Consider the following 17,845-nt stretch of genomic DNA (forward strand, 5'->3'; position numbering starts at 1 on the left):
ACTATTGTCTATTTCAGCTGATTAACTTAAATCCATCAGAAAAGGAAAGAATATAAAATGCAATGATATTTTCTATAAAGGTCAGAATTTTTGCTTGCTTGCTTGCTTCGCTCGCTCGCAGCATCTCATCCCCCCGGCATCCCCCAATACACTAAGTTGGACCCCTCATTTTTTTTTCATAGTTCATTACGCCACTTTAACATGCCTCATCCATAAATCTCAGTATTTTGTCATGTTTCCTCATCCTCAACAAGCGATAATAATTGGGAGGTAATAAACCTTCATTTTTTAATATATACCAAAAAAATAATCCACGGTTCACGTGATCGTAAATATTTTATTTCCACTAATGTATACAAATTGTAATTCTCACGGATGTTGAAAAATGTACATATGTCCCCCTTATTTTTTGATATCCTTTCACAGTGTGAAGAAGGAAAATAAGCAGCAGCAGAAGAAGAAAAACACTACACTACTACGACTACTACTATACTACTACTACTACTACAAAGAAGAAGAAGAAAGAAGAGGAAGAAGAAGAAGATGATGAAGAAGCCAAGAAGAAGAAGAAGAAGGAGGAGGAGGAGGAGATAATGACAATAATAATAATGATAAGAAAATAAAAAGAAGTAATCAGAGGGGGAAAATAAAAAAGAAAAAGATTTATATAGGGAAGTGAAAGATAAAAGAGAATGAAATCAAGAAAATGGCAAATACGGATAAAATGTCTGAATTGTTCCACTGAGTCAGCAAAATGTCGCCTTGTACTCATCCACGCTAACTTGAAAGAACGAAAGAGAATGAATCAGGGACAAGTACATAAATCGTCGTAAAAAAAACAAACGAAATGGCTCGTTTTGGGGATTGTTTAAAAAAAAAATGAAATTAGCTTGTTTGGGGTTTTATGTCAAGATGTAAAACACAAAAACGGACGATGATACTGTCTCCCTCTACGTTGATTAATTACAGTTAAATTCCTCTGCAGTTGGAAAGATCTGTCCCGAAAACCAAACCGTCCACTCAAAACCTTGTTTTGTTACTACCATTCTTTATTTTTTTGTCGATTTCTGCCAGGAATAATTGGTGAGCCACTTTAAATTTCTGGAACTGTCACTATTTTGTAACTTTCTAACTTTCTAGATGGGTAAATTTAAACACGTATTGCCCTTTTTTTCACTTTGACAAGGCAACAAACATTTTTGTTGGTATGTGGGACTGAAATAACTGGCACAAAAAGTGGCAGGAGGCCGCTTCTCTGCCTGGCTGAGTGACGTGAGCCGAGACTGACTGCGAATGTGACTGTGTGAGTGACTACTGACTGTGAGTCTGACTAACTTTTTTTAGACTCAGATTACGAATAGAATTTGATTGGTTGCTTATGTCATAGGCGTAATTGTACTTGATGCCCCCAGGGGACATCAACTTTTTTACCTTTTGGTACTCCTTGATTTCCCGATGATTCTTCGTTACCAAAAAATGTAAACATTTCTTTTCTCTCACTATAAAAAAAAATAGAAAGTAGTTCCGGTTTGCGCTAGCGCACCCCATATGAGATGCGAGTACAATTGCGCAAACAGGTGCATCTAGATGAGCGCGCATCCTTGCCTCCTCATCTATCCTCTTATATTACTTGCACTTGATGCCCCCAAAATTGATGAAAGCAGTGATCCGGCAAGTAATCCTAGAACTAGTAGAAGTGTTGACAAATTAACCTTGATAGCTAGAGAATAAACTCTCCATTATTACTTGTACTTGATGCCCCCAAATTTTCCAGTTATTCAGCACGTTTATTCAGAAGTTTACATTCCACTAACCCCATTTTCCCCTCTTTTTCTATTTTCTAGCCGCGCAAGCCTTCATAACATCGTCGAAACGAATTAACCTTGTTGGCTAAATTAACCTTGATAGCTAGAGAATATCTCTCTATTATTACTTGTACTTGATGCCCCCAAAAATTTCAACAAAATTAACCTTGTTGGCAAAATTAACCTTGAGAGCTAAATCTCGTCTCTCTTATATTACTTGCACTTGATGCCCCCAAAAAATTCAACAAAATTAACCTTGTAGCCAAAATTAACCTTGTTGGCAAAATTAACCTTGATAGCTAATGTAACCTTGAGAGCTAAATCTCGTCTCTCTTATATTACTTGCACTTGATGCCCCCAAAAATTTCAACAAAATTAACCTTGTAGCCAAAATTAACCTTGTTGGCAAAATTAACCTTGATAGCTAATGTAACCTTGAGAGCTAAAGCTCGTCTCTCTTATATTACTTGCACTTGATGCCCCCAAAAATTTCAACAAAATTAACCTTGTAGCCAAAATTAACCTTGTTGGCAAAATTTACCTTGATAGCTAATGTAACCTTGAGAGCTATAGCTCGTCTCTCTTATATTACTTGCACTTGATGCCCCCAAAAATTTCAACAAAATTAACCTTGTAGCCAAAACTAACCTTGTTGGCAAAATTAACCTTGATAGCTAATGTAACCTTGAGAGCTATAGCTCGTCTCTCTTATATTACTTGTACTTGATGCCCCCAAAAATTTCAAAAAAATTAACCTTGTTGGCAAAATTAACCTTGAGAGCTATAGCTCGTCTCTCTTATATTACTTGCACTTGATGCCCCCAATTACTTTATTTGTTGCGCGATCAACCGAATCACGCGCGGATGGATATCAACTCGCCGATGATAAACAAGGTCGGGTCGAGGATCCACGAATCAAGGTAAAAAAGTTGATGTCCCCTGGGGGCATCAAGTACAATTATGCCATGTCATAGATCTAAACTGGGTCTGGGTAATTCTTCATGAGGAATCTACTTTAAATTTACAGGCCGGAGGCAGCGTAGCATAGCTCACTCAGGTCTCAGACTAGTCTTAGTCGGTTTGAGAGCGCATGTTTTCGGATCGATACGGTATAGACTATAGTCACATATTGTATTACCGGACACTATTGTGATTCCGGACGCGCATATTACTGCGTTAGAAAATAATTTTGTACCGTAAGACTAAGACCTTCGCAATTCAATTTCACAGAGCAAAACATAAAAGTTAAAACAAGATTGCAAAAACAAGGCGAAAAATCCAACTTTTACCTTATTTATCTCTAAAATGACAGAAAAAGCTTAAAACATCATATAACATAGTTTTGCATTAACAATTGATATAGGCCTATATTCTAACGGAAATATGGGCCTGATTTGCAGAATTTCAATCTCGTCCGCTCCTTCGATCGAATGTTGAGTTGAGGTGTATTGTGGGTGATCGTAATTGCCTATAGTTCTCAAGAAGGTACCCCTGCGCGAGGTTTACTGTGAGTAGAGCCATCGACGATCGGCAGCGCATCGATAGAACTTGATGAGCGTCACGATACGAACAGCGGCGTAACAGGGGTCGGTGGCCAGGGGGGGCAAAAGCCAAAAATTTCCCGGTCATATCATGGAACAGGCAATGGCGTCATAAGGCAAAAATTTTGAGGGGGTGATATGGCGAATCGGGCAAATATATACATATATATAAAAGCGAGCGAGCAAAAATTTTTGACATTTTTATTGCAAAAATCCATATTTGTGATAGATTTTGACATAATGTTAAAAAGATGATATCATAATTATTTCACCCTCCTCTCTTTCCTTTTTTTCTCTCTTTTTTGTACGCCACGGTGAACAGGATTTTTGTTATGATTGTGAGCATCAGGGCGAAGCTCTATATGCTCGAGGGGGCCGAGTATGGCGCTTCTGGCAAGAAGTAGCTTAATATAGGTCCCGAGCGAGCGAAATCACCTTTTCATGAGAATCTAACATGAAGATAGATTTTAATGTGATATTCAGAAAAACATAATACACTTTCCTTTCTTTCCTCATTTTTTTTTGTTTGGTTGTAGAACTTTTTGGGGCCATGGTCCAAACTCATCCATATAACAGTGCTTTATGGGTGGGGTCCAGGGCATAGCCCCGGAACCTTTTGATATCAAAGCCATTTTAAACCTTACAGATGGCCACTTATTTTAATCAAATTGCGTGTATACACTAAAAAAAAATTAGTAGAAATTACTTAATAAAATTGTGGCAAAAAATTGCCTTAATTTTTTCAAGTATTTATGACTTTGGCAGTTTTAAGTAAAATTTACTTATTTTCTTTGCTTCCATTTTACTCAAAAGATTTAGTTACAATAACTTAATTCAATTAAGTAAAACAATCACTAAAATATTTGAAAATATCAAATGGGGGAGTGGATGGACTTTCGTGATTCGAAAGTCCGCTCCCCCATCGTCCCACTTTTGGTGGCATCATTTTCATTTTATACATGTTTTATCCAAATATTAGACTTTGTGAATTGTCACTTACCTGTACATGTATAGGTACTGACATTGATATTTATACGCGATCGTTTCATTCTTACAAATAAAACAGTGAGAATAATTTTCTGCTAAATGACTATTTAATGTTGCCTTTTCTTTGATTCAACAAAAGAATACAATAGTTAGCACACCCTTATCCAAAACAATTTCAAACACAAATAGAAATGACAGTTATTAAAAAAAAACACATTTACTTGCTCTAATGAATATTCATGCATTATTTAAATATGGCGTTAATTGAAAATATAAGTACATTCAACATGATTTTATAAGTAATAATCATCTTTGCCTAATTGAGTTAGATTTACTCAATCAAAGCAAGCTATCAATACGTGAATTTTCTTAAATGTATATTGAACCCAAATAAATCAAGTAAATCAAGTAAATTAAAAGACAAGTTGAAACTACTTAAAAACAACGAAAAATAATTACAAATTGTAAATTCTACTTAAATACATTAAGTGTTAACTACTGATTCAATGTTTTTTTTTTACAGTGTATTTATATAGCTTTAACACAACACATAAATTCAATACAGTTGGGTATCGAAATCATCCAAATATTGCGAGGGGTACACTGTAGCAAATGTGGGAAAATTTGTAAAAAGTCGCCTGCGAGCGAAGCGAGCCAGAAAAAAAATAGCCTGTTAAAATGAAATTCTAATTATGTGATAGATTTTTGTCTCACCTGCATAGCAGAGTGAGACTATAGGCGCCGCTTTTCCGACGGCGACGGCGGCGGCGACGGCGGCGTCAACACCAAATCTTAACCTGAGGTTAAGTTTTTGAAATGACAGCATAACTTAGAAAGTATATGGACCTAGTTCATGAAACTTGGCCATAAGGTTAATCAAGTATTACTGAACATCCTGCCTGAGTTTCATGTCACATGACCAAGGTCAAAGGTCATTTAGGGTCAATGAACTTAGACCATGTTGGGGGAATCAACATCAAAATCTTAACCTAAGGTTAAGTTTTTGAAATGTCATCATAACTTAGAAAATATATGGACCTAGTTCATGAAACTTATACATAAGGTTAATCAAGTATCACTGAACATCCTGCATGAGTTTCACGTCACATGACCAAGGTCAAAGGTCATTTAGGGTCAATGAACTTTGGCCGAATTGGGGGTATCTGTTGAATTACCATCATAACTTTGAAAGTTTATGGATCTGATTCATGAAACTTGGACATAATAGTAATCAAGTATTACTGAATATCCTGTGCAAGTTTCAGGTCACATGATCAGGGTCAAAGGTCATTTAGGGTCAATGAACTTTGGCCAAATTGGGGTATTTGTTGAATTACAGCCATAAATTTGAAAGTGTGTTGGTCTAGTTCATAAAACTTGGACATAATAGTAATCAAGTATCACTGAACACCCTGTGCGAGTTTCAGGTCACATGATCAAGGTCAAAGGTAATGTAAGGTCAAAGAACTTTGGCCACGTTGGGGGTATTTGTTGAATTGCCATCATATCTCTATAAGTGTATTGGTCTAGTTCATAAAACGTGGAAATAAGAGTAACCAAGTATCACTGAACATCTTGTGCGAGTTATAGTAGTTTTCAAAATCAGCACTGCTGCTATATTGAATCGCGTGATGCAGGTGAGACGGCCAGAGGCATTCCACTTGTTACATCATTATAGCAAATATCATGTCATATATTTTTTTTCATTCATCTCATTTCACTGCCTCCTTTATTTTCTTTTATTTCCCCTTGGCTGTAGAACCAACTCCCCCCCCCAACCCCCGGTACGCCAGTGCTTCAACGTAAAGCTTAATGCAGGAAGGATCCATATAGGGGCCCGTTATAGAACCCATTAAAGGTTACAGATGAAGAGCCCCCACTGCCCGGGTCTTGACTCTTGGACAGAGCCTTTGGAGATTTAGCAAGTTTATGATAGACTTTCATACGACATTATGCTATATACCATCCATTTTTATTCCCGCTCGTTATCTCAATCCTCGGCAGCCCGGTAGTGTACGTTATCTTGTCCCTATTCTTTATTTTCCGATTTAGATTTTGGCTAATTCCATTCTGCCTTTATTTCCCGCTTTTGTTTGCCTTTTTGTCATCTTTAATTTATTTCCCTGTCTTACTAATCATGCCAATGTATTTGTATATCGGGGCGAATTGTTCTTTCTCACTTGTTCTTTTTTCCTTCCTTTTCCCGTTATCTTTCCGTTTTCCCTTTTTTATGTTTTTTCTTAGTTTTCTTTTCCCTTTTCCTTTCCCTTTCCCCTTTTTTCTTTCCTTTCCCTTTCCCTTCCCTCCCCCTTTTTTCTTTTTCCCGTTTTTTTTTATTTTCCCGGTGAGCTCCGCCAGGGGGGGCAGCTTGCCCCCCCTGCCCCCCCGCCTGTTACGCCACTGGATACGAACGAGCATGATATTGGAAAGTGCCATGGAACATGCAGCTAACAAAAATAAATAAAATAAGTTATCAAACACGAATTTATTACTCCGTGATGATATTTGTAAATATTTTTACACATACTTTTACATCACAGAGCCTTGAAATGGTCCCAATACATGCCTAAGCGAGACTTGTAAACATGGATAGAAAATCCATATTTAGAGGGTGAAATCGGAAGAGAATGATTAAACAAATTATGAAGAAAATAGATATGAGCAAGCATTGCTTGCACCATGCAGTACTGCCTATACTGTAAACCTTTTTATCAAATAATGTGTTCTTGATTGATAAATATCCATTCTTCATTAAACCTTGTCTTTGTTCTTGTTTTGTGACTTCCAGGATATATCCTCAAGTGTTGCAGTATCAAGGGGTGCTGTATCTGCAAGTTTACTTTGGTTTGTAGAGCTTTTGACCAAGCTGTTCTGATTGTTCTGCAGCATACTTTAATACTCACCTTTTCTTTGTTCTTATGTCTTCCAGGATATCCACAAGATGCAAGTGTCGCAGTACCGAGGGGTGCTGTATCTGCAGTACTTTCTTCTGTTTGTAGACCTTTTCATCAATGCATTCTGTGACCTTCTCAGACTTGACAATGTCACCCAGCTGGTCCTCTTCATGTAAGTTGTGTACATTTTTTTTAAGGGAAAGTTGTCCCTGACTTGGAGGGTTTATTTCCAATTCGTCTAATGCCAATTCGTCCAATTACCAACTCGTCTACCATCATTTGGTCTACCATCAGTTCATCCACTATCCACATGGTCTAAATGCCAATACGTCCACTCACCATTTCGTCTAATAACCAGTTGGTCCAATAGCCATTTAGTCCATATACCATTTGGTCTAATTGGACTAAGTGTTAATTGTGCGAAATGAATGGAATTGAAATGGATATTAGACCAACTGGTTATGAGATGATATGGTGATAAGATGAAGTGATAGTTGGACCAAATTGTTGTCAGACGAAATGTTGATTGACAGAATGGCATTAGACTAAATGAAAGTAGACCATGTGGTGAGTGGACGAGTTGGCAGTAGACGATTGGCAATTTACCACTTGATTTGATTTTCATTTGTATTTCTTCTACATAACAATGTAATATAACAAATATATATTGACAATAAATCAGGCATAGGCTATATCATTTAGCATAAAATCAGTAGCAGAGGATGGATTGCCATTGTAACAAAAAAATGCTTGAAAATATGACAAACTTGAAGTTGCTTTAATAAAAGTAGAAAAATAACAGAATCATCTTGGCGATTAGTCTTCGGACTTTGAAACAGAGGGTCGTGGGTTCGAATCCCAGCCATGGCGTAATTTCCTTCAGCAAGAAACTGATCCACAGTGTGCTGCACTCAACCCAGGTGAGGTAAATGGGTACCGGTAGAAAGTAATTCCTTAAAAAGCTGTGTGCGCTATGAACGCCTAGCTTAGCCGGGTAATATAGGAGCGCCTTGAGCACCTAACAAGGTGGATATGTGCGCAATATAAATACCCTATATTATTATATTATATAATTTGGAATGTATTATTAGAGTTTAGGTTTGTGATGTCACATGTGAACAGCTTCCCCATTGGTCATGTGATATAAATTCTATAAATGCATATTTCTCAGAATAGAAGAGAAAATGTAACTTGCAGTGATCTAGCAAGACCCATTTCAATGGTGGTCACTATTTCAAGGCATTACAAAAAATTTTCAGGCATATTTGGTGGTCTTAAAGACAAAACTGAAGTGAACATCAATGTAATAACAATCTGACATTAGCAAATGTTTGAAAATGAACTAATTTATCAAATATACTGGTAAGAATGTTTAATGTAAATTATCAAATAAAACAAGATTAAAGATTGAAATGAACGCAAGTGCAATTCCTCTTTGCAAGTAGTAAGTTTTGGAACACTTCATTTGAAATTAGTGGTGGACATAAGCAGTGTTTTTCATGACGAGTGGTGGTCAAAAATCTGTGCTGGTTGGGCCCAACCACTGCCGTCCACTACTGTAGCAAAAACACTGGTCACTTGTGCATTCATTATATCATCAGGTACATCATAATTTCAGGCTTCAGTAAGACACTAAAAATTTACCCCAAACATCACTTTTTGGCCCATTTTCATAGGACAAACAATTTTCCATGACACAAAAATGTTATGAAACCTGTATTATGTGTCCTTGTATATAATAACCCGTTCCCACTGTCATGCGATCCTTTACGAAAGCTATGATTGGCCTTTTGTAACTGATTGCGAAAATGTTGAACCGTTCAGAATTTGTCTACGATCAGTAAGATTACCACGACAGATAATGTACGATCTGATACGACCACTACGATTACTCCACGATTAAGGCCGCCGTTTGAATCGTGGCACAAATCGTGGTGGTGGGAACTATGTATTATTAGGAGAACAACTGATCGTGTGATAGACTAGATAAAAAGATAAAAATAAAGTGAAATTTGTACTAAAGTTATGGGAAAATTGTACATGTGTTGACATTACTAATCTTAGTCGCATTGCCAATGGAAGGATCTGCATAGCATTAGTGATCTCACTATTAAATGCTCTTGTCATCCATTCAATCTTCCTCAAACTTTTGTTGATCTGTATCTTTTACATGAACTCAACTGGTTTTGAGGGTTTCTTTAATGCTTTTTCTTGTAATCATTTTTCCTTTCAGAATCCAAGACATTGCTCAGATCTTTGCAACCATTGTCATCTTTCTCATGTTCTTCAACACCTACGTCTTTCAGGCAGGGCTGGTCGGCTACCTCGTCGTCAAGTTCAAATTCACCATCGTAATCGTCTTTGTCTATTTCATGCTTTGTGTGGGACTGCATGTTTGGACAATGGTAAGTCTGATTTCTAACAAATCCTCGGGCAGCTCAGAAAAAGCTGTATTTTAGAAATAGGGAATGTTGATAACATCATTTTATCTGAAAACAGGCTCCTATACCTGTATAAAATGCTTTCGATTCAAAAGAAGTTTGCTACGTTTTTATGTTATGTCATAACTCTATAATTGAATTTTTTATCAAGCTCTCCTCAAAATTGTTGCATTTTGAGATATGATGTTTTAAAATTCCACAGACAAAATATGGTACTCCCTCAAAAACTTTGTTCTAATATTGTCATATTTATGATACTCTTCTGGGTCGCCTAATCACAAGGGAAATTCCTTTCTGGCTGCAATCCGCTTTACAATGTCTCTTTTTTTTGGGGGGGGGGGGGAATGTATATGTTGTAGTTTTAATCGATATTTAGTATTTTTAGGTGTGAATTTTTTTCTCCAATAACAGGGTATATGATATTATGATAAGCCCTTTCTTTATGGTGATACACATTTGAATAAAAGTTTAGGTTGAATTCTAGAGCTCTGTAAAACTTATCAAATCTATGTAGATGTGATTTTGATATTGTTTAAGGTGACACAACTAGTTTGACATGAAGTATAAAAACATTTCCCCTCTTTTTACTGCAGACACTACGATGGAACAATGTGGATGCGTATATATGGAACAATGGATACCAGGCCTTGTATGTCTTTCAAAGAGTCGGTAAGAATAAATTCACAATGGGGGGGAGGAGCTTATTCAATATACTATTGTATTTTCCAACATTTAAGAGAATCAGTTGGATGTAAAAGCCCAAATTCACAAGAGTTGTTTCAATAAGCCAGTTCGTAGTTCCACTCTGCGCATGATCAGAAGATTCTGCGCATGATTAGAGGAAGGTTATTTGTACTAAAGTGACATGGTGGTTTAAAAATTAACGAGATAAGCACCAAATTCGATGTCTTGATTATTCATATATTCTTTTGAATTGTGTTTTTCATTCACATCCACAAAAAAATGCGTCCATGAATGACTGGTATATTTCACAGTTTGCCAAGTACATTGTACAACATCCTCTAGTATGCATTCAAAGTAGAAATGCAACAAATAACTTCACAGAGTGTTCATTGATGCGCTATTCTAGTCACCTGGACTATTCAATTTCTTCATCCCGCTATGTAAGGCATGCATAAGTAATATCTTGCTTTGAAATCTACCTATCTTAATGGAAAAAATGAAAGGTCATTTGACCAAAATTGTCCCAGAAGTAACTACGAACTGGTCTATTGTACCAAGCTACAAACCCATGGACTACATGTATGCAGACTTCTTGTGTTATCACGCTCAGTAGCGTACGCAGGATTTTTGGAAGGGGGGGGCCTCGAGTTAATGAAAATTTGACAAGCAAAAAAAAAAGAGAAAAAATCAGGTCTTTTCATAAAAAAAAAAAAAAAGGTTTTCGAAAAAAACCTGAGGGGGGGGTTTGAACCCCTGTAAACCCCCCTCCCTTGCACCTGATCACGCTGCATTCAAACGCGAATTTAGTGCCTTTTGCCTAAATTGCACATATGTAATTGGACCTTTCCTAGTGTATGCGATGAATTTACACAGAATCCATGGTCCATGGTTCTTTTACCAAAGTACAATGTGGGCCACTAGTGGGTGTTGCAAAAAACGTGCAATCAATTCGGTGGATTCAAAATAAGGTGCGCCATCTATCGCTTGCAGCGGACAGGCTGAAATTTGCAATGCCTCACGGGAAAAAGTCCACATCTGCTGTGTGCACTAGTAGTGCATGCATGTGCATTGTAATTATGCAGCGCTGGCCAATGCAGCTCGGCCGGCTTGCTTTAATAAAATTATGCTGTTTACCAGGGTCCAGGTGGTGGGAGAAAAATTTGCCTGCATATGGGCTATTCCACGGTTACTCACGTTACATTTGGAGACACCTTGACTCATACTTGGAGCTGTATCTCCATTATTATTAACCGTATCAGACATCTGAGCAGTGCAACTTTGAAACATTGTTGCCTGCTTAAGACTGGGATCAAATGGCCGGTCAATAAAATTCCAATTGTTTATCCACGGGCCCAATTTATTGCCCGCTCAGGAAAGTCAATGAGAAAATGCGTGGAAATGTATCGGGCAATAAAAGACAGCGCTAATATCAGGTATTCTACGCGATTTTGTACGCGTCCTTGAACCGCGCAGTGCTATACGTCATAATGGTAATCAAGTTGAGACAACGCTGGATACTGCGTCCCTAGGCCAGAGACGCGTCATTTCAATAACGTCACAATGGTAAAGTTCAGAGGCCCAGTCGATCTGCTCAACACGAGAAACTAGATTCTCATTCTCAAAATTTAAAATATCTAAATTTTAACGATTTTTGCTCTAGATGTCTGATTTGGTTAATAATAGCAATATTGACTGGCCTGGGGGCGAAAGGACATATATCGCCCTCACTTAATTGATATCACCCTCGTCTACGACTCTGGCGATATAAATCTAGTTTGGGCGATATATGTCGTATCGCCCCGAGGCCAGTCAATATTGCTTTATTATTGATAGGAACTAAACATCTCTTTATCACAACATAGTACGCAGTCTGACTATCCTTTGTATAAAAACAAAACTTGGGAAATTTCATTATGCTCCTGGCAAATCTTTGAAATGTGTCGGTTACTCATGTTACATGATTTGGACATGCATAAAATGAAAAGTGGACATAAGTGAAAAGTGTCCTCATGCAAGGCTTTTATGAAAGTTGATTATATCCATTTCAAAGAAGTATATTAGGGAGACAAATTTGTATATAATTAAAAAAATAAAGAACACATGGTTTTTACTAGGCGTGCAGATAAAGTGGTTACTCACGTTACGGTTCAGATGGGCTGTATGTACAAAGACACATTGAGCTCATGTCCACCAACCTATGGAATTGCCCATATTTCTTTTCAAAATTTAGACTGTTTTTGGTGAATTCGTGCCATATGGTTTTCATTTTGAAGCATCACAGTCACTTAGAGTACATCTGTCCATCCATCTGTCTGTCATCTGTCAATCCATGTTCTTGAATTAGAAATATTAAAATGTTGCAGAGTATCATTTTTGTCAATGCAGAGTAGTTGAGAATTGTGTTTTTATTACATGACCTATATGAAATCCCCTATGATATCATCTATCCATCAGGTGCCGTATTTTACTACTACTACTACAAGCGCACGGCGTTACGGCTTGGAGATCCTCGATTCTACCGCGACTCTAGGTGGCTCCGAGAACAGTTCGACAAAGTCAGATGAGAAAGGACCTAACTCCCCTCGTCTTCACCCACCATCTCAGTGTGATATATGTACAGTATTTATAACTTTTTGCCACTCAAATCTTGATTTGTTTTTGTACTGCGCAATTGGACTTACAGATTTTCATGGAGAGGAAGGAAACCCACCAAGATACTATGTTGGTTATGATGAAGCACTGAAAAATTGAGAAAAATAATGAAAAGAGTTTGAAGAATATCCATCAAATAATAACAGAGTTATGTATTTGAAAAATATTTGTTTTGGGAATATCTCATGCAAGCAGCTTCCCCCATTGCCTTTGTCGTATAAATTCTATAAATTCTGATATTGTAGAAGAAAAGTTTGGTGTGCAGAGAGAAACTCCACTTTCTGTATCTGGGACAATTTATCCTGATAGCATTGGTAGACAGAAAATATTGGAATAGATCCTGCAAAGAGTTTGAAGAAAATCCATCAAATAATAACAGAGTTATGTATTTGAAAAATTTTGTTTTGGGAATGTCACATCGCATGCAAGCAGCTTCCCTCAATGTCTTTGTCGTATAAATTCTATAAATTCTGATATTGTTGAAGAAAAGTTTGGTGTGCAGAGTGAAACTCCACTTTCTGTATCTGTGACAGGTGATCCTGATAGCATTGGTAGACAGAAAATATTGGATTAGATCCTGCAAGGACTACACCCAATGAGATGTAAAGGCCACCCCACACCGTACGACTTGTCCATGATCCGATCTTGGAGCAAATCGCATTTTTCTAATTTTCTGAAAATGTGAATTAAAGTTGTGCTTTTATTTTAGGCGCAAATTAACTGTAAGAATACTAATATCACTATTTTGGATTATTGCAAGCCTTTATTTTGAAGTAAAGGCCAACTGAGTTTCAAATCGAAGCCAATCGTACGATAAGTATGACGTAATTATGACTAGATATTAAATTTGCTTTTATTCTAATACGGATGATAGCATAGTCACATATTTGAACATAGATATTCATACGATGATCTAGAACATTAAGATATTCCACGTCTCAACATTGCCATCAAATTCTACATTTTATTCCAAAACCGGGTCGCAGTCCAATCGTAAGGTGTGCAGTGGCCTTAATGCATTTCGGAGTGGCTTATGTACAAAATCATGTTATTTTGTTGATTTGAATGTTTTATTTAAATCATGCAAATAGTTTGTCTATCAAAAAAATAAGTGATAAAATTAGTTCAATATTCATAATTTAGCCCTTTGGAAAAGCCAAGATGTATTTTGAATTTGTTTTTTCACTTAATTTATTGCTGTCATCACCGCATTGCTTTTCTTTAGAAGTTGTTTTCAATTGAAATTTGAATCCAAAATTAGCTCTTATTAAAAAAAAATTTACGCTTTCAGCACAGATTACAATTTTGCTGTAACAAGTCCTAGCACACAAAATGATCATAAAATCAGATTGCAAATGCAATTCAACTTCCCAGTGATTGTCCGGGAGCTGCTAATATTGATAAGGCGGCAGTAGCAGGAGTACATCTGGATCCTGTCTTACAAAGAGTTATGATTGATCCGATCAATCGTAACTCTATGGAAATCCATCAGAGTCATAATTTTTTTGTATGAAATTTGCACAATGTCCTTCGTAAACAAAGAGAAGCACAGTGAATTTTCAAGAAAACAATGAATACATGAATATGCATCATAGCTGGAAAATATCTTGAACAAACATGCATAATAGATGTTGACGTTGCTGGCCATCCATAGTTGCGATTAATCGGATCACTCGCAACCATCTTTGTAAGACAGGCCCAGAATGGTATTGTCAATATATCCCTCTTCCTCAAAATGACTTCATCTGAACTGAGTTGTGATTGATCCGATCAACCACAACTATGGAAAGCCAGCAACAGCAACATCTATTAAAATGGCATGTGTCTTCAAAATATTTTCGAGATGTGATGAATAATCATACCTTCATTGATTTCTTGAAAATTCATTTTGCTTCTCTGTTTACAAAGGACGTTATGCGAATTTCCTGGAGAAAAAACAATTACAAAAAGAGTGAACTTTAGGACAAATATACTTATACTGTAATAAACACAGCATTTATTATGAGCCATCTATCTTGCGGACTATTGCACCTCGGAATTTCCGAGGTGCAGATCAGTTCACATATGCTTCAATCTATGTTATAATAATCACAATGTGTTAATCACAATTAAGATAGGTGAGTTAATGAAACTGATTGGCATAAGGTTTCTGTATGATCTGGTAAAGAGCCAAGTTTTGGTATCAATCTAAAAAGGCATCTGAAAAAACAGAAATGCAGTTATGACACCAATAATTAAAGTATAAAGATATAAATACTAGTACGTGAAAAGAGTATGACTGTTGAAATTATTGTATAACTTATTTTTTGAAAGACAAACATGAAGATAAAATTCCAGTTGTGGTAACGATCTCTAAATGAGTTCAATCCCATTACCACCAAAGTGTTTGTATGTAAATATATGCCAAATAGCTATGCGAAATTGTTGAGAAATGTGCAAAGTAAGCACGAAATTCCATCAAGTGACAGGAATTTTTGAAGCAATATACACTGTCCCACATATGCTTTTCTGTGTTAGTGATCAGCAGAATTATCTATTTTGTGCTAAGATTTCATGATTTTACAAAGGTAAAATTACATTAATGATAATATTTTGACAATTAGGCCTAACCTTGATTCAAAAGACTTTCTCATGAAATAATTGTTCGCTGCAACTACTGTCTTTTACCTTTAAAATGAAACTTTAAACCACTAATTCACATGATCTTTTAGCCTGTTCTCTTTTCCTTTCTGATGTGTAAAATGATGTATTGACTGTCCATGCATGTAAATCAATCTTTTACTTTCCCTGAAAATTTCAATTTTTACAATTTACATAATATAATATGTGGGAGAGCTGCTTGCATGTACCCTACATTTGTATATTCTTTTTAAAAGATTGTAAATCTGGTATTCATTGGTAATTTTTGTCAAAAGTTCATTGAAATTTTCCTGTTTATTTGCTGGCTTTATTTGAGCCAACTTGATGCCAGGATGAACTGTATATTTTAAGTTGGACTTACTTATGAAAAGTTGTACTTAAGTCAAGAAAGGGTATAATCAAGACTTCTGGTATCGTCCAGCACCAAATAATATTCATGATGGTGAAAATAGTCAAATTGACTTGTTGCCAAGTAATAATAAGACCCCCCCCCCCCCAATTAAGAAAGTTTGTTTCATTTTCCAGGGCCAGTCATTTTATTCACCTTCATTTATCTTTTCACCTTGACACAAACAGAAGTATTCTTTTATGTATGATTGGACGTACGTTTATTTAATTGTAATTTTTGTAATGGAGCATTATTGCATGGTATTTATTGATAGGAGAAGTTTGTACACGTATGTGAACATGATCAGTCGGTGAATTGATTTTGGATTTAAAAATGATTGTAGAAATTAAAAAATTGATGAATATTCAAGTGTAGACACTGATACCATTAAAGTTCGAAATTGTTCTAGAATCGTAATGGACTCTTTCGTACCTGTTTCATGAATTCATCCTCAAATAGTCCACATTGAATGCGGATCAGACTGATGCAGCTCAGATGTAGAAATTTCCTGATTCAGAAACAGCACTATTAATTTGGTGTTTAGCGTTGTGGCCCAGTGGATTAGTCTCCGGACTTTGAAACAGAGGGTCGTCGGTTCAAATCCCAGCCATGGCGTAGTTTCCTTCGGCAAGAAATTTATCCACATTGTGCTGCACTCAACCCTGGTGGGAGTTTCATAAAGCTGTTCGTAAGTTACGAGCGACTTAAAGAACGACTGGAGATCCTTTCTTGAGTGAAGTGGTGTACACCAAAATGTTCATTGGCGATGGTTTAGCGCGTAAAAAAGGATCACCAGTCGTTCTTAAAGTCGCTCTTAACTTACGAACAGCTTTATGAAACGGCCCCCAGGTCAGGTGAATGGGTACCTGGCAGGAATTTATTCCTTGAAATGCCGAGCGCTGGAAAGGCTGCTTGAGCTACAGCTGGGGTAATAATATCCAAGTCCTTTGGAAGTGCATAGAGACGTTATTCATAATGTGTTATGCACTATACAAGAACTGACTATTATTATCATTATTGTTGAATGCAGCAAGAAATAATTATATAATATTGACTGGTCTTGACGGGAACATCAAATATATTGCCAGCAAAAGAATCATATTGGCCCGAGTCTTTAGACGAGGGCAATATGGGTCTTTTAAGGGCAATATATTTTTGATGTTCCCCGAAAGAAGAGCCAGTCAATATTTTCATTATTATCCAAATAAGATATCTAGAGCAAAAATCACAATAATGGTGTTTTGTTTAAGAATATAGTTCTTTTGTGTCATGTTAATATCAGGGTCTAGGCTCTGCACTTTACCATTATGACGTACTTGCAAGCGCCCAGATCCAGTGTTGGTTCTTGTTCTTGGTGCGCGGAACATTATGAAGCGTATCTCTTCATACGCATCATCAAAGGCCCGGATGACAGACCAGGGAAAATACAAAGGTATATTTTGCGTCGTCTCTGCGTGCAAAGTCAATACACGCATTGAGACCGAGGAAAATACAAACAATATATCTATCCTTTCCTGATATTCAGAAAATGTAGGGCAATACGACTTTGTTAATGACCAGCTCAGATGTCTGATACGGGTGCTAATGCAGCTTATTGTCATGGTATTGTCAAAGTCAGTGTAGTGCCTGCACATGGTTAACAAGACCTTGGACACTACAGAATAAGCCTGGTTATACATTTGAGAATCCTGTTCAGGAGTTCAAAGATGGGACAGGGCGCAGGGTTCCATCTTACAAATTGATCCAATCAACCACAACTATGGAAAGTCAGCAACGCCAACATCTAAAATGCATGTTTATTCAAAATGTTTTC

At 36.8% G+C, this 17,845-nt stretch overlaps 1 protein-coding gene across 1 annotated transcript; it reads left to right on the plus strand.

The window, feature by feature from the left end:
* The first annotated feature begins 957 nt into the window (after positions 1-957).
* LOC135157840 (transmembrane protein 138-like) lies at positions 958-16,449 on the plus strand. The gene is made up of 5 exons (XM_064114839.1): positions 958-1,083; positions 7,263-7,399; positions 9,461-9,632; positions 10,262-10,337; positions 12,807-16,449. The coding sequence occupies exons 2-5, from the start codon at positions 7,275-7,277 to the stop codon at positions 12,914-12,916; spliced, it is 483 nt and encodes a 160-aa protein (XP_063970909.1). The 5' UTR covers positions 958-1,083; positions 7,263-7,274; the 3' UTR covers positions 12,917-16,449.
* The last annotated feature ends 1,396 nt before the right edge of the window (positions 16,450-17,845 follow it).

The sequence above is a fragment of the Lytechinus pictus genome, unplaced genomic scaffold (genome assembly GCF_037042905.1).
Source record: "Lytechinus pictus isolate F3 Inbred unplaced genomic scaffold, Lp3.0 scaffold_20, whole genome shotgun sequence".
NCBI lineage: Eukaryota > Metazoa > Echinodermata > Echinoidea > Temnopleuroida > Toxopneustidae > Lytechinus > Lytechinus pictus.